Here is a 21,125-nt window from a genome sequence, read left to right on the forward strand (position 1 = left end):
ATTTACCTAATTAGTCCAATCGATAGATTTCTGAGGATGGCATACTCGCACAGAGCCCAGCTAACTCCACCGGGTCTGGCACTCGATACTAGGAAACCCCTTATACCATGACTAATATTGGTCTGCAAATCTCCCTCCCTCTGAATTCCACCCCAGAGCGGGTTAGAAATTCCTACGGCGGCCCCGGAGGTGGTACTAGCTGCTTTGCACAGTCGCAAAGATGGTGATTTCTTCCACACCGTAACGCTGCCCTTGCATCAGATCGGCCTAGTGCAGTTTTGTGCGCTATCGCGGACACCGGATGGACTCAATGCCTCCATCCAGTTACGTTGTACAAGAAATTTTCATGGCGCAGAGCCCGCTGCTTAGGAGCTTTGATTGGGGACGAAGAAATCTCGGGTTTATCTTCGGAAAGCTTTCATCTAGGATAGGTGAGTAATTTCCATTTCCGCCTTTGGACCTGAGTGACTCTTGTAGCATGAGTTATTGGTAAGCAAACTTGAGCTAGGCTGAGCAAGTGAGTCTAGAGACAGGCGAGCTTATTGGCTCCTCGGCTCCTCGGCTCCGACTTTACTTACCAAAATTTGAAGAGAATAAAATAACAAGGGCCTCTTCCGAAGCTCAGTCAGTGTACCTGAGCAACCCGGCAGGCCTCAATTAAAAATGCCTTTAAGCCTCAAGGCATTTTTATGAACTCGTCTTCAATTGAGGCCCTCCACGGGTGCTAATAAGGTGAAGCGAAATTAAGCAAAGCAGCGAGCGGTCATATGTGGAGTGGCTTGGCACGCACTCATAGGCAGGTGAGGATTTGCGTGAAATAAAATAGCATCTTGGCCATTGGGGAGCATGCGAGACCTCCGAGGTTTATAATAGTTTAGATCATTATCCTTTATATCGCACTTTCTACCTAGCTTAAATTAGCCTAGTAATGCGACCACGAGATTTAGATTTGTCCCTAGATAAGGTTCAGCTTGTACTATACAGATTCACTACAAATAATAATAAATAATATGAAATTTTATTCGAGCAATAGTAAAGCTAAAGAATAATTACAGGGTATTTAGTTCTTCTACAAGCATCGAGGCAACAAGATAAACAAGCATCCTTGCGAAGTACCATCGGCATTATTACACTGGCGCCAGACAACGAAAATAAGCGAAGTTCGTTCGAGCCTTCAACGGCAACAATTCCGACAACCTGAATTCCATTTTTCTGGTCGGAATAGGGCTTGATTGCCATAGGCCCAGTATATGCACAAAATTTATCGGGTTCCTCCAAAGCAGCATTTGGGCTATGTGAACAGGCTTCTAGCATAATCGCAGAAGCTAGGTTCTCCAAAATCCAGTTTACTGAGTATCGGATAGAAGATAAGTCTCGCTGTGGACTTTCGAGACCCAGTGACACCTTCAAGAGATTGTCGGCTTGTTGGATATGCCAGACCACTTTGATGTCTGGAACGAGGTTACATGGCCCTGTGACTTCACCACAGACACCTGTAACAGGGTCCCGACCCGAAGCTGAGCTGATTATATCCCCTATAACGCGGGTATACACCTCCCCGCGATATCGAAGGAGACCGGATGACCAGGCTAGAGTAAGGTAGCCTTGTTTATCATAGTGTGAAGACTCGTAGAGGTGTGGGTAAATGACTTGCCCCTTAAAGGAAGACATAACCCATTTCGACCCCTTAACATCGTCAGTAACTTTGTGGCCAACCAAGTCTAAAGTGTACTGCAGTATATCAGAGACCTTGACATTCCCGAGATTTTCATTGGTCAGAATAGAATATATTGCCTTCTTGAATGGATAACTTCCATCTCGATAATGCTGCAGTTGAACAAGAGGAGAGTCCGGACCTTGGAATAGCGAGAAGGCCAGGATATCAGCACAGACGAATGCCAGATGGTGAAAGAACTTGACCTTCTCGCAAGTTCTGAAGTTTTTCCCAGCGCCTGGGTTGCAAACAGAGCACAAGCATTGCTCTTTGATTTTCTTGAGATGCAGTTTCACGACTGGGAGATTTTCAATATAGAAATCGTCAAGGGAATGCAATTGAAAAGATCCAGAGATACCCAAAATCCGTCGTGCTATATTGACTATTGCGGCCTCGTTTCCAAAAGGACTGAGTCTCAATTCCATGGATTCTTCATCAATCACGGGGCCGTCCTGAAGTGACTGATATCGCCAGTCACGGAGGGGAATTGAAAAATCAAACTCCCGATATTTAGACAATCTCAAAGATTCGACAATCTTTTTGATTGCGTATGGAAGGGCCTGTATGAGAGCCTGATTCGCAGACCCCTCAGTGAATTCGAACTTATGAAGCATCCATTGACCGTACGTCTCGATGCTGACCATTCCTGTCCAAGATCCACCACCGGACAGGCCTCCCACAAGATCAGAGGGTGCGCCCAACGCTCGATATATTGAGACCTTTATTCCAGGGCAGTTCTCAGAATCAAGGCTTGCGAGCACCTCCACTTTAGTACCCGGCTGCTGGAGTATAACCGTACCATCATCCAAGAATATCGAGGGCGGAGCGCCAAGACACCACTTCGTGAATGCTACCACCCATGGTACGCAAGTAGTTGCCTTGATGCTAACTCTTATTACGTCCGAATCGCCAATGCGGGCAATTTGTCGAAAAGCGTTTACCAGGCTGTCTAACCCTTCTGGGTTGGGGAAGGATGGGAAGACTTCCCAGGAATCTCGATATTCTTGGGTGATGCGCGACGAATGACACAGGAATATAACCCATCCAGCGAGTGAGTCCGCGAAGCCAGAATATTCAAGTCGTGGTTCCAAAGTTTCTAACAGGAGCATAAGCTGCCTTGCTGTTGGTAGAAGCGTTTTGTCGGAAGCAGAACTGTTCAACAGCTGCTCAAGAGTATTGCCACCTTCGAAAGGTCCCAGAGACGTCACAAGTGCAGCTGCTAAACCAAGGAACCGCACTCCGGCCTGGCTTTTGTTCAGCTGTGTTGCACAATCTCGTGTCGTAAATCCAACAGACGCCCGAAGGAAATGAATTGCGGCTGGCTCGTTGATTTTAGTCACAAGACTTTCGATCTTCCAGCATGTTCCTTCACACATTGCAATCGTATTTCCAAAATTTTCGCAAGCCAGAATTGCCAGAGGTTGGACATTGTCGTTCGTTGCTGCCTGGAAAATACCTCGTGCAACGGACAAGGCTGAACCCATGGTTTGGTCAAGACTCCACTGGGCTTGAATAGACATCGTCTTAATATTTCGTGGTTAGGAACGCAGATGGCGAGATGGGTGTAAATTTCGGTGCTACTTTTTCTGGCGAAAAAAAAAAACAAGTTCCGTAGCTTGAGGGTGACTGTCAATCGCGGGTGTAAGATCCAAGGTTATGCGTCTTGTACGAGGCACGAGTCAAGTGAAGGATTCCCGCTGCTACGGGTTGATTTAGCGACGCTACGGCATCTATTATTTTTTTTGGAAAATCAAAATTAATGAATCGCGATTTTTTTTTTGGCCGCATTTATATGGAAAACATACCTAATTATGGCCAAATAAATAAATCCCATATATTATAGTTAAATGCCCTAATAATATTACTTTGTTCTCGCTAATTTGAACTACCCCCGATTTCCCCTACGTTTTAATAGCCTATTCCCCGGCCTATAATCACTATTCCCTGGTAATTCCTTCTCTCTATTATCAAGATCTGAATTATTATCGTTATTACTTAATATAATCACCTCCCGCTTCCTCTTTAATATAGACTTCAGAGGATATTGAGTGGGTAGAGCGGGAGCGGGAGCAAATGCTAGTAAAAACGTCAGATCTACTAGTATATTTAAATTTATTAACTTACTAGGTATAGAAGCAGGATCAGGAGTAGGATTAGGAGCAGGAGAAACCGTAATTCTAGCTTCTAGCATAGGCATATCGTCCGAATTAAGGTCGTTACCTGACCTATTCCCATTCTCTACAGGAGAAACCTTCTCCCATATAGCTTTGATTTGTTAATTAGGAGTCGAAGCAAGTAAAGAAGATACTATAGATATAGCCGTAAATATAGATATTATATTAGGGGTAATATTAGGAGATCTCCCTAAAGAAGGAGTATAATTTAGTAAAGGCATCTCCCTATTTCTCCTTTTACACTTATCCTAAATCTCATTATCTCTTTCTTGAATTTTATTAATATCTTAATTAAATATAAGATAAATATGCTTTAGTATATTCTTATTTAATTAGCTAAAATGAGATAATAAGCCATTAATATCTTTTTTAGCTTTATATATAAGATTAGTTATATAATTAATTCTCTTGTTTTTATCCTTTGGCCAAATCTAATTATATTAGTACTAATTTTATTAGGATACTAATAAATACTAGCTTACTTTACTTATAAAAAAGACTTTATTTATATATTCTAAGATTATAATTTATTAATTAAGCTCCTAGTCTTCAAGTAACGGAATTAATAATAAAAAAGCCTTGGCTAAATATATAGCGAATTCCTTATATGCCAGTTTTTGACTATAATAAAAAACAATATTAATAAAGTGGTGTTTTTATAAGTAAGCTTTACGTATATATTAAATTGTTCTATGCTCTATAGCTTAATTTGAATAATTTGAGCCTCCCGGTACTCTTCCAAACTAAGGAACTTCTTTATAGTTAAAGCAGGTATACTTCTTCTAGTAAAGCTACTCTCGATCTCTTCTATTTTATATATATATAGTATAATAGAAATAAGAACCTTATATCGTTTTTTAATAATAGAAGTAGGAGGAATTATTGATTTACCCTTACTAAAGGCCTTTATATATACCCCCTAGCCGAGAATAAAAGATCCAAAGGCTTTACTTCTTTTCTGGGCCGAATCTAATAAAATTAGTAAATAATATATTAATATTAGGAGTTAAATAGACGGATATATACTTTTGCCCTGAGCTTCCTAATAGAAATTACTACGTAATTGCTCTAAACGTTCGAGCTTAGCCTGCTGCCTTCTCTTATATGCTTCTGCCTTAAGGATCTTCTCTGAGAGATCTATATCCGGAGAGTAGTAAAAAGGATAGGAATTAGCTAAGATATTAATTCCTTAATCTCTTAATAATTAGGCAATAGTATTTTGAAGTTAGGTTTGACTAGAAAATAGTATATTGTCTAATATAATAATTGGTATAGGAGTAATAGGAGCCAGAGGAGGAGTAGCAGGGTTAATTACACTATATAGTAAATACTTTACTATAGAGAGGGAATATAGTGCTTCCCGTATAAAACAAGAGTTCTATAGATTAATATTATCTATTATAAACGTTTGGAAATAAAAGAATAAGGATTTGATTTATAATTGAATATTAGAAGAAGAGTATAGCTAATAAATCTAGTAGTTTAGTAAATAGTAGTATAAAGATAATTAGTAGAATAGAACTATAATATATTAATATTATTTTAATTCTTTAGCCTATACCCCTATAACTTTTTCCCTTAATAATTTATATACTAGGGACCTATTTCGAAGATTATTAATAGTGGCATATTACTAATATATAAAAAGGAATAAATACAAGAACTATAAGAGATATCCCTTAGTATAAATTAAAATTGGATTTATTTTATTTATCCCTAGTATTATTATTATTTAAAATATGGTTTCCTATACTAGGGGCTATAGAATATTAAGTAAGAGATTATAGGAATTAAAGGGGAAAAATTAAATTCTATATATAAAGAGATATTTTCACTAAATATATCTTGTAATTACTTTAAAAGTTCTCAAGAACTATTAATTCAATAAAGCTAATATTAACGGAGAATTTGATTCATACTATAGAGTTCTTACTACTAAAATAATAAATTAATAATATAATTATAGGGGATATGAAAAATAAAGAAGCAAGGATTAATTTTTTGAGGAGGTAAATTATATAACCTTTTAATATTAAACTACTTGTAACTATATAAATTTGACTTATTAAGCAGATTACTATTAACTTCTATATTTAATTACTTTAGTAAATATTAATGTTTTTAGCTAGTTCTTTCTTTGAGATATATATTAATATATTCCCGTTTAGCTTCTCTATTACCGGGTAAACCGTCTAATATTTATAGGAGGAATTTCTAGATTATCCTCCTCCTTTACTTTAGGCTCAGATATATATCTATTATTCATAAACTACCTATACTCTTGACTATTTATAACCTAATTACTATTTGCCCTATTAAAAGTAATACTATTTATAGTAAATCTAGTATTCTCTATATTATTTCTAATCTCTGCTTTGTTATTAGAGCTAATATAGATGAGATCTTTATCTTTATAGCTAGTATCTCTCCCTTTATTAATAAACTAAATACTATCTTAATTATTATAATTCTTTAGCCTTGCCTTTTCTAGTCTCATAGCTACCTCTGGTAATGGATTCTAATTATATATACCCTTGGGTATTAATAAAAGCCCTAGCTTTGGACGAGTATTCTTCGTATTAATCAGGTACTCGGTAATTAATTCCCTTAAATATATATAGGTACTTAGGTGGTTCAGATCTCTATTCGAGTTATATATAGACTCTATAATTGGGAGAATAAAGCCGGTATTCTTAAGCTCTTGCTCATACTACTTAAGTATAACCTCTGGTAAATATATGTCTTTATTATAGCTAGTATATCCTTTATATAGCTCGTTTAATTTATTAATATTAATAGGAATTTCATAGTCCCTGACTCCTATCTACTCTAAAAATATATAGTTCTAGAAAAGTTAACCAGGAATAATATATAGATAATTAGGCTATTTCCTAATTAAATAAATATTCTATATCCGAATAAACTCTTTAGTTTGCTCTTATATAATAGGCAAATAGACGAAAAGCATAGCTATATAATTAGGGAGAAGCTTGCAAGAGTAAAGCCTTTAAGAATATAGTTACTTAAAAAATATCTTCTATTTATTTAGTATGTCCTATATAATATTAGCTAATTAAATAAGTCTATATAGGATTAGTATAGATAAATTACCTTTGTAATTTGTCCCTACTATGCCTTAATACGTTAATTAGCCGTACTAGTCCCGAACTAATAGAGATCTGAGAACTAATATGAATTAATATCCCTTATCTAGCACGTTGCTTTATAGAGGATATAATAGGTATCTGTAATTATAGGCGTTTTATATCCTCTATCCGATTAAATATAGAGTAGAATAACTTCTATTTCGTCTACTAAGTCAAGGTATTAAACTAGGATAGTAACCTAGAAGGTGGCATAAGTAAGTATATATTAGTATGATATTAATTAGGCCAAAGGAGAATGTGGTATGGAGATTTAGGGGTTTTATTACCTAAATTAAGTGTAATTTAAATAACTAGTTCTCTGTAATACTATAGAATTACATAGCCGGGATTATAACTAAGTGAATATTGGCATTTTTGAGGGAATGTATCCGTACTGAATTAGGAAATACTACTACTTATAGTATAGCTATTTGAGATTCTAATATAAATCCAAGGTACAAACCGTAAGTAGGCATTAATACTGGCATATATCTTAATCCCACAAAATCGTAGCTAAGCAAACGGATTAGTAGTTATTGAAATAATGATTTTTGAAGTTAAGTATATACTATATTTACCTTATAATAGCTATTAATGGACCAAATAAAGTTTGGCCCATAAATATTATATTCCCCCCTAGCTGCCTTTATCTCTTCCTAGTAATATTATATGCTTTCTGGATTAAGTTCCTGTATTATAGAAGCTATTCTATTCCTAGAAAACTTCTGGCTATTCCCTAGGGAGTTAAGATAAGTATATAGAAGCCGGTAGCCATAACTTCTAGTATTGCCTTGTGGGCCTTTATTAATTGTATATTGCTTGAGAATATGGCGTAATTACTCCTTTTCTAGCTCAATATGCGAATTAAGTATTTGACGTCAAAGGCCCATAGCTCGGCGAGCATATTGTAATAGTTGTAAATTAGGAATATTATATCCTAAGCTCCGGAGGTTGGCAAGTATATTAGTATTAGTTATATGGATATTATAAAAGAACCAGGCAATAAGAGCCTTTACCTGAGAAGAAGGCTCAAATATTGAATACTAGGAAGGCGCTTTCTAATCGGAAAGCCTATTACGTAAAGTTCTAGGGAAAATATTAACGTTAAAGTCGTGCTTTAACCTCTCTATAATCTCGTTATGTGATAATTATTACCTAATTAAACAAAGGATATGGGCTTAATAGTAGTCGATATTAATCCTTAAACGAGGCATTATAAAGAGATTAATAATAAAAGATTAAGGAATTAAAGATAATAATAAAGGAACAGAAATATAAAAGGAGTATACCAGTGGCCTAGTAATCACAAGGGGGCATATCACGTATATTTTATTAATTTTCCCACCCTATTATATTCCCACTATAGAATGCGATAAAACACCATATAGATCGACTATTTTAATTATATTCTACTATAGGAATTACTTAGATTATTAATAATCTCACATTTTTAAAATATCGCAATTTTGATTTTGCGAAAAAAATAATAGATGCCGTAGCGTCCTTAAAGGAGCCCGTAGCTGCCGCCTAAGGCAAACTTAAGAAAATCGCAATCAGGTACTTGGCGAGCCTTTGTACTACACGAGAGTTAATTCACGTGACATTAAATCACGTGCTGCACCGCACTGTATTTATCCCCCACGGTCCCGGCAACACCCCTCTTTCTCCTTGTTTTATTATTATACAAATAAAGCCCAGCCTTCTATGCAATGCCTTGCATTTTTCTTATCGTTCCTGTTACGTATGTCCCTCACACAACATGTGGCTTATTATCACGTGGTCGCTTCATTCGTCTATTCAGCCAGCCGGCTTACTCTCCTCCTCATTTTTAAGATATATTATAGAGCCCAACACATCACAGGTGAAGGCAGGCAAATGGGATATATCTGGGGATGATAATAGTGACCAAATTTGTACCCCTGGCCAAGTGAAGAGGCTCTTTTCAGGTCCATCGTTAAAAGTTGCCGATTTCTGATAAGATGTATTAACAGGGTGAGCAGGCCTGAGCCTGGCCTGAGCCGAGCCTGAGCAAAGGAGGCACTGCTCACATGAGACATAGAGTTAGAGAGAGCAAACATTCCGGTTAGGGAACAGATAGAACCATACGCAACGTCCATCCGCCGCCCTTCTGGAACCAAAAACGATAAGATCCTTCAAGGTCCGAATACAAGGGTATTATGGATTAATTTTCCCTTTCTTGCACATCGCATTCAGTTAGTAAGCTTGCCGCTCTTTCTCAGGCGCTAATCACCCTCGGCTCACCCTCCGCTCAGTCGACTCGCCTGAGCAACTGATCCAAGTACCCTGAGCGGTTAACCTAAGCAGGCCTGATTATCCTGAGCAAGACTTATCTTATCAAATTATCACAAGCGAAGCGAGACAAGTGATGATATAGAAATATTTGTATATAATCAGAGTTGTCCTAAGAACCCCTTCACTCCCTAGTTTAGTATCGTCGAATAGCGACAGATATTTCATGTCCATTGGGCCTTGATTCTTGTGCTCGTGACACAATCTTGTCGAAATGTGAGGCAAGCTTGGCGAGGAGACTTGAGGCTACACTGACTGGCTATCATTGCATGAATTCGGCTCAATATCACAGGGAATCGGAGTTTCTGAGAATAAGGTAGGCAAGCATATTTGAGAGGGGGTTTGAGAACACAATGTGCAGTCTTGGAGAATCTGATTATGTAGCGGAGCAGACTGAATTGTATATTACACTAGCTGAATATTACGATCAGAGGTCTCATGATTCTCTTGACTAACCGCGCTATTATGCTCATACATCCACTGTATACGCCGTCTAGTGTCCCGAACAAGCATGCCGGTTCCAGAGGCTAGAAGTCTTATAGAAACACCTAGAATGACAACTAGTATGACGGCCACCATGATCCGTGGTGGTAGTAGCCGCCATAAAGACTCTCCTCCTTTCTCATCCTCGAGAAGGGTGGCTTTCAATAAGAAGAAAAACATGGTGCACATGGTAACGGAGACTAGGATAGCCATCAAGGAGATCAATTGAGTGAGGAAATTAGCCTGCAGCCATGTTGATATGAATCTGAGTGCTACGTTCACTCGCGGCGATGTTTGGCCATTAGTACGGTACTCGAAAGTACTGAAATACCACTGCAGGCGCATATAAATGAGGAGTGGGAAACGGAAGAGGTATGGCGATACTGTGGCAAACATGATAAGACATACTCCGACTATCAAGAGGCTAGCGTTGGCGTTGCTTAAGTCAATTACTCGCCCAGACAGCACAGACAATGGTGTAATGAGGCTGGCCATAAGGGCTAGGTCAACAAACACGGCGCCTGACGGAATCGGGTTGGGTACACTAGATAAGATCTTGCGCGCTTGGCCATCGTCCCAGAAGCTAAGAGCCCAGAAATAGCGAGACCGTCGACGGATTGCCGCGCGGAGGTTTATTGTACGCGCCCAAGCAATTGTAGCATGAATACATACGATAATTGCGACACCCAGAGCAATAAAGTACGCAGCGACTGGTCGGTCACCAATTGTGATCAGAACTAAGAGGATGGCTCCTATCGAAACTAGCACCAGAGACAGAGTTACCAAGACTACCGGTTCTAAGAAGCTCAAGCTACCAAATTCCCCAACCTGCGCCTGCCAGTATTGGAAGGGATACACTACAAATGGAGAGGTTGAGAGAATTGGCCAGTGATAGGTGTCTAAAATATAACCATTAGTCTTAGAACCCCTCAAACCCAAGTGGAGGGGGGGAGGGGACTTACTCATTTCGATTAGTATTGAGAACGGGTTTGCTGCCTTAATCCTATCCTTCACTATGTACGGTTCCGAGCTATGCTCGTTATTATGCTGGAGGCACCAGGTGACTGTAGACTTGACAAGTTGTACACGAAGAACATCCTCAGTATGCTCGCAGATTGCAAACAAGACCCCGCTATTCCAGAGACAATCTTCGATTGATGGTTTGGAAATAAGCAATAATAGATGAGGCCCCTCTAGAGTCTCGTAGCCTCTGCTTTTGTCTTTCGAGTTAGGTGTAAAGGCATTAATTTGCACACGAAAAGTCTCTTTGAAATTAGGGTCTGCGAGGGCGAAGCGACCAGATGATGGAAGACCAGAGGGACAGACTAGGGCACGGGTCGAGTGGGAAATTTCCTGGATCTCTTGCCGTTGAATGAGGAAGCCGTTAGCGACGCGTTGTAAGATGCCATATGCGGGGTCCAGCGTAGGTACCGGAATCCGAGAGCCTGGTAGTCTCGGAACCCAGTCCGTGTTAGAACCATTTGCGCTATCCTCTCGTCCTAGACTCTCGCGCTCGGAGGTGAGGATGTCTAAGGGTAAGAAGTCGAGAGAGCGCAGAATTGCTTGCGTACGATAACAGGGCGCAACCGATAGGAGCTCTCCTGCGCTCTTATATAGGAGCGCTGCAAAAATCGCCGGAACATCCTCCGAGTACGAAGTAGTTCTCTTGGTGAGTTGATTCCAGACTTTGATAAATTCAGTATTCGGTGAGTACGGTAGAGCCTCTCCGGTAAGGAATTCATTACTATCATCAAAAGGGTCTGCCCAGACAAGGCGACTCTCGTTCAAGTCTTGGTCAGGTATGCTCGACAAATTGGTTGCGATTCCTAGACGCTTGTGACTGTAATTGAACATTTTGTCGGCGAATTGGACGTATATTCTGGGAGCTAGTGCGGCTTCTTGGAGCGGCCAGCTACGCGCCATCCATGGCGACGCGTCAACGAGCATATTGGCCCTAGTGACGCTTAGTTCCTTGTGGTGGGCCTTATCTATCTCCATCTCCCTTCTCTGTAGGCTTGAAAGGCTAATCCTGTGCAGAGCAGGATCCAAGACGAGTACTTTGGCTGCGCCGGCGTAGATCCTCCCCATGGAATTGATAGCTCGAATCCTTTCACCAGGATAGTGCAGGGGAATACAAAGCGTATCTAGCCAGTAATAACACGTTTTAGTTCCATATATGCTCGTGTAAAGATGGTTCCATGTGAGCTTTACTGGGTCGTAATGATATTCGTTATCATGTGTGTACATATGAGTGACATACGAATCGATTACTTGCAGTTGACATTGCGGAAGACCGTTGTTCTGGAAATTGCCGAGTCCGCAAGCCCAAACATGTGAGATGGCGATGTAGTCGGTATCGATTGTCATCTTTACGATCGCGATCGTAACATTCCCATATTTGTCCGTGGTGCTGCGAATAAGAGGAACTTCATCCTGCCGGATGATACGCACAAGGTCTGCTTCCAGAACTGTATGATTTTCGCACATGATACAGTCATCCACATGTTTCGTGCGGTAAGTTTGCTCATTTATGTCGAAGCAGCTGCAATGGGCCTTCGCACACCGCGAATGATTTACATTCAGACCATTCGGTAACGAAAGAAGATGGTAGAATTCGGAAGACTTCAGATCAAGCCGATGAGCTAGACTGCCACACTTTCCCACGTAACGCAGGCTATTCGCAACAACTGATGTGAGATCAGGCAAAAGAGATTTTCGCCGGACTTTTCTCAATTCGGGTCGCAACTCTAGGGGAGAGATGTCGGCTACAGTGTCTTGGAGAGTATCCAATAGCACATCAATGCTAAACAAAATGGCGTAAGGCTTAGAATTCCACAGTGTGAGAGTATCTTGCGTTTTTGCGTAGTGTCGGATAAGAGGTATCCATTCTCCGGTTAGGATGTGATTGGCTTTGGCTGTAGCTTCCGTCAGTCGGAATTTTAGAGCAAGAAGTTCGTCATGATTTCGGTCGCGGAGATTGCTCAGAAGAGTCGGAAGAGCGGAGGTGTCGACTAATGGTTGTTCGTCTGGCCCCGCTGACGGTCCAGCCACTGTTGTTGTCGACACTTCTCCCGTTCCCGCCAACACTCTCGCTCCTCTGGGAGAAGTTTTGCTGATACACTGATCTGGGGTAATGCCGACTATTCCTAGCAGACCAAAAAACAGCCAAGCTTGTGCTCGCCTGGCGAGCTGGGCAAATGACTCAAATTGATCCGATTCCCAACCCAGCTGCTGGGCGAAGTCAAGAAAATGGTCGCCGTTGCAAATATGATCGTCGCCGCATATAAATGGCACTCGGACTCGCCCTACCTCGGATAGCGGATACCAGGGCAGATGCTCCATTAGGGAAGAAGTGATGGCTAACTATAATAACGACAAAACTGGCGGAGCCGCTGACAAGTGTTGCTCGAAGGGATCAGGCTCGGATGTTTCTTCGAGGTAGTGTATTGATTTGCTGCATCTATGCAGTTTTCGGGAATCGAACAAGGGCTCCTAATCTGGTGAGTCTGGAAATAAGTAGCTATAGCAGCAGGAAGAGGTGGAGGGGGAGTGGAATCATTGATGATGGATAAGCATTTACCAGGTATTTGCCTGTATCATACAGTATGCTCCACGTCCGCATGCACGCTGACTACGAAGAGCCGGCCGCCTTCGCAGAAGGTTTCACTGCCCAAAACAACCCTCAGCCGCTCAAATCTATGGTTTAACCCCAACACCACCACAATTTTGCTAAACTAATGGCATATCTAGACTTTTTGCAGTATTATCTATAATCTGTGAAGTTTTGGGATTTTTTTGAACACTTTGAAAAATTCGCATTTTTTAGGTGTTCTGACAGGGGTGTAAGTAGGGGATGGGCGGTGGGGGTGTGGGCTACGAAGGCGGCGGCATTAAAAATCGTTCCGTCTGCTAAAACGCGAGGAACACCAAAATCGCACCAAATCTCGACGCAACGTCCAAAACTCTTTAAAATAGCTTTGTGAGATAGAAAAGAAGCAGATCTAACTTTTGTAGAATTTTCTCGATAATTAAGTATAATGCGGAATTACGAGAATTTCTGTATTGAGAGGATTAATATTGCGCCCGCCCTCGCTTAGCGAATTGGACGAATTTTAATGCCGCCCGCCTTCGTATTGGGCAGTGAACCCCTTCTATTGATCGCGAATGGTTGACTCTCGCGTAATCAAGCCAGTCAGCCCACAACCAGGAGGCCCAACCCTATGTGCTCATTGACAAGAGGATTCAAAGTCAGCTTCGCAACAACGCTGCCAGGGAGCAGAGACAGATCCCCGGGCAAAATTCGGTAACGAAACCGTATCCGGGATATACAGGAGGCCAGAATAAGCTCCACATTATACTTAGGCTTAACTCGGGGCATGCTTCAAGATACTCAGGCTCTACTCAGCTCTGCTCAGACATGATTACCCCTGGCTTAGATATACTCACCCTTACCTCAGGTTAAAGTAGCCGCTACTCATGTCCGCAAATTAGAATATAAGTAGCGAAACGGAAAATTAATCCTGAGTATATGGGGATTCACGAACAAAATGTCTTGGCACACCTGTCTGCACCTGGAGACCACGGCACGGAATCGTGGAAAGCACTTGCTCCCTTTCCTCAGCAGAGACTTTCGCCGTTTCGAGCCAGGATAATTGCCTATTATTCGTCTTCAGTGGGATGAAGGCGATCCTCCTCTTTACTGAACCCTGGTGTACCTTGCTCGACCCTCTACCGGGAGACAAGGTTTCTTGAAGAATCATACAGCGAATTTCGAGTATCATCGAAGAGAGAGGCGGCTGCGAGCATCGAGGTGTACGCGTCACCGTTAATGAAGGGCTTCGCGACTCGGATCAACGCAGGGTTTGTGGTTGTTATGGGAGAGTATATGTGCTGTCGACATCGAGCAGATATGCTCTGGTTTAGTACCACGCCGGTGCACCTGAGAGCTAACGATCTCAAAGAAATCTAACCTTGTGATCTTGCAGACGCGAAAGCAAATGTGTCATATTCGGTTTTATGTCACTCATTGCAGTGGAGCAAAGGAAGCCCGTTTGGAAATTGAAGAAAGTATCCAAGTGAAGGCCGCAAAACAATGCTGGCTTGCACCACTCGGATGACAAATACCAAGCGGTAAATTCTTGGACAGTGACACTCGTCTTATCAATTCATTCACTAAATTCACTCATACGATTTTCATCGAACTGCCGAATCTTGATGAGAATCCTTCCGAGAATCAGACATGAAGAACACATGAGAGTCTCCAAACACCCCTAATATTTGACTTCCTCTCATCTATTCAATGTCCATAATATTCTTCCCCATTCGGCAAGGCAATTCTATACCGCATATCCCGCACTGTCCAGCTGTCTCGGCTCGCCCGCCGCCTCGAACGTGCCATTCCCCAACCGTCTCAGTGCCTGAGCCGTCGTGCTCCCGGGAGCAACAAACGCAATATTCGCCCCGATGCTCTTCATGAACGCCGTCGTCTCGTTGTTATATCCTTCGATATGTTGGAAGGCGCTTGCATATTCAAAATACACCGTGTTAGGACTCAACTGATCGTGCATCCTCGGCTGGGCGAGAGATTGAGCTGAGGTTAGGTTTTGGTCGAGGACGTGCCAAAGATGCTGTGCTACTTCCGTGATGATGCGGGAGCCACCCGCTGAGGCGTGAGCGATGTAGACGGTACCGTTGGGAAACTCGACGATGGTGGGGGAGATAGAGGATAGTGGTCTTTTGAAGGGTTTTATGAAGTTTGCCTCCGTGGGGATGTAGCCGAATGCGTTTGTGGTATTGGGGATGCTGAAGTCTGTTTTCACGTTAGCAGGCTTGGCGATATTCCACCCTGGAACGTTCCACGGAACGTTCCGGCCGGTATCGACTGGTATTAGGTAATATCGGTAATGGAACGTTCCAAACGTTCCAAAATGGCAGGGGTAGGGCGATAATGACAGGGGTAGGCGAATCCACCGCTAGTTCCCCCACTATGCTCCCTTCCTTACTTTTTATCTATCCGTACGATTAATTTACCTTGAGTATATCCTCAAAATATCTTCTTTAATTAAACCAGACTATTCTCTTGTACTATCCGAGACAGTAACGTCTTCTACGGACTATTTAAAGAGGACTTCCCCGATTTGGAAGCATTCTCGTCGTGTATTACCTGATGAAAATGAAGCTTTACTTTATTATTTATATTATTAATTAGACTCTTTCCCACCACCGTACGGCACTACTACTGCAGGGAACCTCAGAAAGTATATTCTAAGGCATTATCTACTTGTTACCCTTGAGCCTACTAACTCCAAGAACCAGGAGAAAGTTACTTAACAAATCCAAGGGCTTTATTATCAAGCTCAAGAACTTGGAGATATAGAGAAGTTTGATTTACAAGTTCTTGAATAGCAAATCAATCAAAGAGTTCTTATAGAAGCCTTGATTACTCTTATTATTATACGAAACCTCTCGTATAATATGGTGGAATGGCTAGAGTTCCATATACTTTGCTAGCTCTTGAATAAAGCTTATAAAGGCATGATTCCCACGTCTCACTCTACTACTTCTATTAAGGTTAAAGAATCCTGGGTTCGGTATAAGGATACCGTACGACGAGTTCTCTAATTAGCAATCTCACATATTCATATTTCCTTAAATATTTGGACTTCCCCAAATCGCTTTCTTCTTTTGGCTATTTGTGCCCATTTTACCTCATACGAGTTTAAGCATTAAAAGGTCCTTCTCGCTCTCAAACCAGTCCGTGGCTACTTAGGAGAAGAGCAATTCTTAGTTCTCCTTCCAGTTCTGGAAGACTATAGTATCGTACGAAAGCTTGGAGCTATTGTGGGCGATAATGCTAGAACTAATAGGACCCTTTACAAGGCAATTCAAGTATACTGGAAACAAGAGCTTAATATTAAGTAGAACGTATAGCAAATGCAAATTCGCTATATTAGCTATATTATTAATCTCGTGGTATAAGCTTTCTTGTTCTCTGGATTAGTTAAAATGGAGGAACTTGAGTCATACGAGTAATAGGAACAGACTCAAGAGATTAGTAATAACGAGAGAAAGAGAGTCAAGTTTAGGCTCTTAGGTCTACTTAGTAAAGTATATAATATTATGGCTCATATTTGCAAATTACCTGCTCGTATAGCTAAATAGATAGGACTTGTAAAGAGGATGATTCTAATGGATAATTATACGAGATAGAATAGCTAGTATGAAATGCTTCTTATTCTTATTGAGAAAATAGAGTATGTGAATAAATATTACCGGAATTACGAGGACGATCTTGCAGAGGATTTCCTATCTTATAAAGACTGGAAAAAGCTTTGTATAACTAGGGACTTTCTTGCTACTTTCGTACGAGTAACTCTCTTTGCGGAAGGAGATACTACTTCTATTAATTATATGCTCTTTATAATGGATATTTTAATTAAGTATCTTTAAGAAATAATTATAAGTCTCTTGCTTTCCTTTTTTCTTCTCATATAAGCTTAGCTAAATATAATATAGGCTGAGTTTAAGAAGAAAAAAGATGATAAGAGTAAAGAGTTCCTCGTATGGCTTGATATTATATATGCTATACTTGACAAGTACTATACTAGAACCAATCTCTCTCTCTTTTATGCTATGGCCTTAATTCTTAATCCAGGCTTCCGTACGAGATATATTAAGGCTAATTAGCCAAAGAAATATATAATTCTAGCTCTTATAAGTGCAAAGAAATTTTGGGAGCACTATAGAGATCAAATTATTCCTCTACTATTAAGTAATATTACCCCTTTCTCGTATAGTAAAGAGCTATCTCAAGAGCTATTAGTACTTGACTTCTTTAATCGGATTACTCGATCTCTTCGCTCAGTTATATGACCTGCAAGTGAGGACGAGTATAAGAATTATAACTTCCAGGAATTATATAATATTAGCAAGTAAGGGGCCTTAGCTTAGTGGAGCCAGGATACGTAAAGGGAATGCTGGCCAAGGCTCTCACTTATGGCTATTAATATCCTCTCAATTCCTCTAATGAGTAATGAGCCAGAGAGAGTCTTTTTAGGGGTATGCCGTACGGTAAGCTGGGATAGAGGGCAAATGGAAGCAGAGATAATAGAGATTAGAGAGTGCTTAAAGCATTGGAAAAGGACTGGGATCTTGTAAACCTTCTTTGAGACTAGCTAGTTTAAAAGAGATACGTGCCCTTTAAGACCCTTATATAATTAGAGAACCTTCTGGATATTGTCTAAATTTTCTAAATTTCCAAGCTATAACTCTTATTTAAAGGCTACCTTTCCCGCTTTAACTTCCTCCTTCCTTTATTAATATTACTATTGCTCGTACGAGAACCTCTTGCTCCTCTCTACTTCTCGCGATTATATTGATCGTACGATAGTAATATGTTAAATAATCCAGCCCCTGGTGGTAACCCCCCTGCATAGCCTCCTGCTCCTGGCAGTAGTTCCCCTATATAGCCTCCTGCTCCTGGTCCTGGCCCTGCGAACCTAAACTAGCAGTAAGCTTTTAATCCTTGATCCTATCTATCATACGATAGCTAATATCTTTAAAGGCTTGTTCCTTTCGTTGCTTTTGGTGCTGGTGGTGCTCCTAATCTTGGTGCAAACCAGCCTCTTTCTCAAGGCCAATGGATAATGGGTATTACAGGCCAATAACTTGCTTCCTTCGTACGATACCTTACCCTTTACTATATAATAAAGCTAACTAGAGTATAGTGCCATAATAATTAATAATAATAAGCCCTTGCTCTTCCTGGCCAGAATGTGATTATTAATCCAAATCGCATTATAATTGGTCAAGTCCTTACATAGCGATAGTCCTATATTAATGCTCTTCTCATTTAACGAGGAGGGGTTAATATGACGGCTACTCCTTGTACTACGTGTGCTCGTACGGGACTTAATAATACCATTTTCCCTGAGTATATCCGGATCGTGGGTATATGGGGTGGTTGCTGTGGTAATTACAAGTGGCCAGATCATGCTGCAAGCTGTCGCTGGGGAGGGAATGATAGTAGTGATGATAGTAATGGAGAGATTGGTACAGGAGGTCGTGGAGGACGTAGTGGACGTGGTGGACGTGGTGGAAGTAGTGGGGGTGGCCGTACGAAGCAAGGACGAATTACACAACGTGGTGCAGTAAGAAAGACTCCTCGTGGCAGTAGAGTTACTGGCAGTAGTGCTACGGCTTAATAAAGGCCTTTCTGAGGTTGTACGATGGTTTTTAGCCTCTCAATAGCATAATTAATGGAAGTTCCTTACAAAATAACGAGAATCTACAGGGATTAGCTCGCTTAGGAACGATTGGAACGTTCCATTACCGCCCGTTCCAGACCCCTGGAACGAATCGGCAGAAACCGATTGGTCCGGAATATCGCCAAGCCTGCACGTTAGCTTGGAGCCCAGAAAATCTTGTCAACGGATTTGAGCGTGAATCTTGGGGTCAGGATTTGTTTGATTGTTCCAAATGCTCTGGTACCTTAAGGCCAACAAAATAAATGGGATTTCTTACCGTTCATCTCATTATTCATAATAACGCCCGTCTCAGGTACCATCAACTGGCTTCCAAACAGCGTATTAACCGTACTCGTAATCGCAATCGTAAGCCCACTCCTATCCGACGCAACAGCCGCGCTCGTCCCACTATCCGTCAAGATTACATATCCGTCTGGATCATACGCCGATGCATTCAGGGTGTGGAATTCCTCGATCTTGCTTCGAACCTCTGAAGCCGTCTGCTCGGAGTACATTTTCGTCTGGTAAGCGGTGAGATTGGGAGAGAAGGTCGGGTCGCCGAGGAGCGTTCGCTGCCCGTAGGCGAAGCGCATGCTTTCGTCTAGGTAGTGGGTTGAGAGGTTTAACTGGGAGGGGGTGGACATGTCGTAGCCTTCGATGATTTTCATGATGCTCATGACACTGGGGGGGTTAGCAATTATTTCATATAGTTGTCTCAGTATTAATTCCGAGACAGTCAAAAATAGGAAGGGGCTCTTGCTCAATACCTACACTGCTCCACTCGACGGTGCACTCCCACTGTGTATCCTAAACCCTCTATACGTAATATTACTCGTCTGTCTTACCTCCACCGTATAATTCGCCAGATCGTCCATCGTCATCGTCCCATTCGACTTCCTCAACGCCGTAATCGTCGCATTAGCAATAGCACCCCTATAAAAAGCATCCGCGCCACCCTCCGCAATACTCTCCAACGTATCCGCATATCGCTTCCTCGTCATCACATCTCCTAGGCCCAATCTCGTCCCATTCGGCGCGAAATCCAGCGCCCACGTCTCCTCATACGTGAGGAAATCATAGCTCCCCGCCGTCGCGGACGCCATATACCGGACCAGATCAGCAGTGACATTGAACCCGTCTCTCGCCAGCTTGATCGCTGGCTGCATCAGATGCTTCCAGGGAAGCGTCCCGTAGTTCTTGTGTAAATGTTCCAATCCACGCAGTTCTCCAGGCACACCGCTTGCCAGGCCGCCGTATAAAGACAGATTCGCGTTCGACAGGAGCGGCGAATACATGGTCTCGAAAGCAGCTGCGGGCGCTCGCTCGCGGAAATCAATGAATTCGTAGCTCCCGTTGCTGGAGCGCACGAGCATGAAGCCTCCGCCGCCGAGGCCGGAATGGTACATGCCAATCACGCCGACGCAGAATTGCTGCGCTATAAGCTGCTCATTGCGTTAGTATACGCCTTGGGATTTTGGGAGGAAGACGGGGACTCACGGCATCGGCAGCATTGCCGCCTTCTTTTAGGATGGAGATCCCAATGGCGGAGCAGACAGAGGACTCGGATGCAACTGCTCCCAGCTCCTGGTCGTGGGACGGAGCCGGGTGTGCCCATGCCGAGGAGGCAAGGCCCAAGCCCAGGAGGAGAGAAGAGAAAAACATTGCTGGGGAAAGGTCTGGAGGGGAAATACAGAAAGAGGAAGAGGGACAAAAGAAGCTCTGGGAGCTGCACCTACGTTTATTATGACATGGTCTGTTGACTCGTGTCGATCCACAAACTAATCAGGCCCATCGTGCCTATCCTATCTATCAGCAGGTACGGGCATCGTGCTCGAAAATTGATGGCTAATCCGCGCGGCACTGGGATAAATGCGACCATTTTCTCGATGAGGAAGTTTCAGCATGTCGAAGTGTGGAGAAGTGATTAATAACTAAAGCTTGTTATCTTTTGAAGTACAGGGGCAGGGAGCTTGATTGCCGCTGCGGGGCCACTTCCCTTCCCTGTGGCTTTTTAGCGAGCCCCGCACAAAATCTCCGGGCCGGCGGAGGCTGA

At 42.0% G+C, this 21,125-nt stretch overlaps 3 protein-coding genes across 3 annotated transcripts; all 3 read right to left on the minus strand.

Moving 5' to 3' along the window:
* Positions 1 to 1,023: 1,023 nt before the first annotated feature.
* Positions 1,024 to 3,113, minus strand: K444DRAFT_609794 (uncharacterized protein). Its single transcript, XM_024879640.1, has one exon. The coding sequence runs from the start codon at positions 3,088 to 3,090 to the stop codon at positions 1,039 to 1,041; it is 2,052 nt and encodes a 683-aa protein (XP_024740501.1). The 5' UTR covers positions 3,091 to 3,113; the 3' UTR covers positions 1,024 to 1,038.
* A 6,636-nt stretch (positions 3,114 to 9,749) lies between these two features.
* On the minus strand, positions 9,750 to 13,169 carry K444DRAFT_661042 (uncharacterized protein; the record flags this gene model as incomplete). The annotated part of the gene is made up of 3 exons (XM_024886533.1): positions 9,750 to 10,684; positions 10,790 to 11,934; positions 12,088 to 13,169. The coding sequence occupies 3 exons, from the start codon at positions 13,167 to 13,169 to the stop codon at positions 9,750 to 9,752; spliced, it is 3,162 nt and encodes a 1,053-aa protein (XP_024740502.1).
* Positions 13,170 to 15,163: 1,994 nt separating this feature from the next.
* On the minus strand, positions 15,164 to 20,734 carry K444DRAFT_522713 (gamma-glutamyltranspeptidase; the record flags this gene model as incomplete). The annotated part of the gene is made up of 4 exons (XM_024874225.1): positions 15,164 to 15,636; positions 19,350 to 19,753; positions 19,844 to 20,514; positions 20,570 to 20,734. 4 exons carry the CDS (start codon positions 20,732 to 20,734, stop codon positions 15,164 to 15,166), a joined length of 1,713 nt encoding a protein of 570 aa, XP_024740503.1.
* Positions 20,735 to 21,125: the final 391 nt, after the last annotated feature.

Source organism: Hyaloscypha bicolor, assembly GCF_002865645.1.
Source record: "Hyaloscypha bicolor E unplaced genomic scaffold K444scaffold_50, whole genome shotgun sequence".
NCBI classification, from domain to species: Eukaryota; Fungi; Ascomycota; class Leotiomycetes; order Helotiales; family Hyaloscyphaceae; genus Hyaloscypha; species Hyaloscypha bicolor.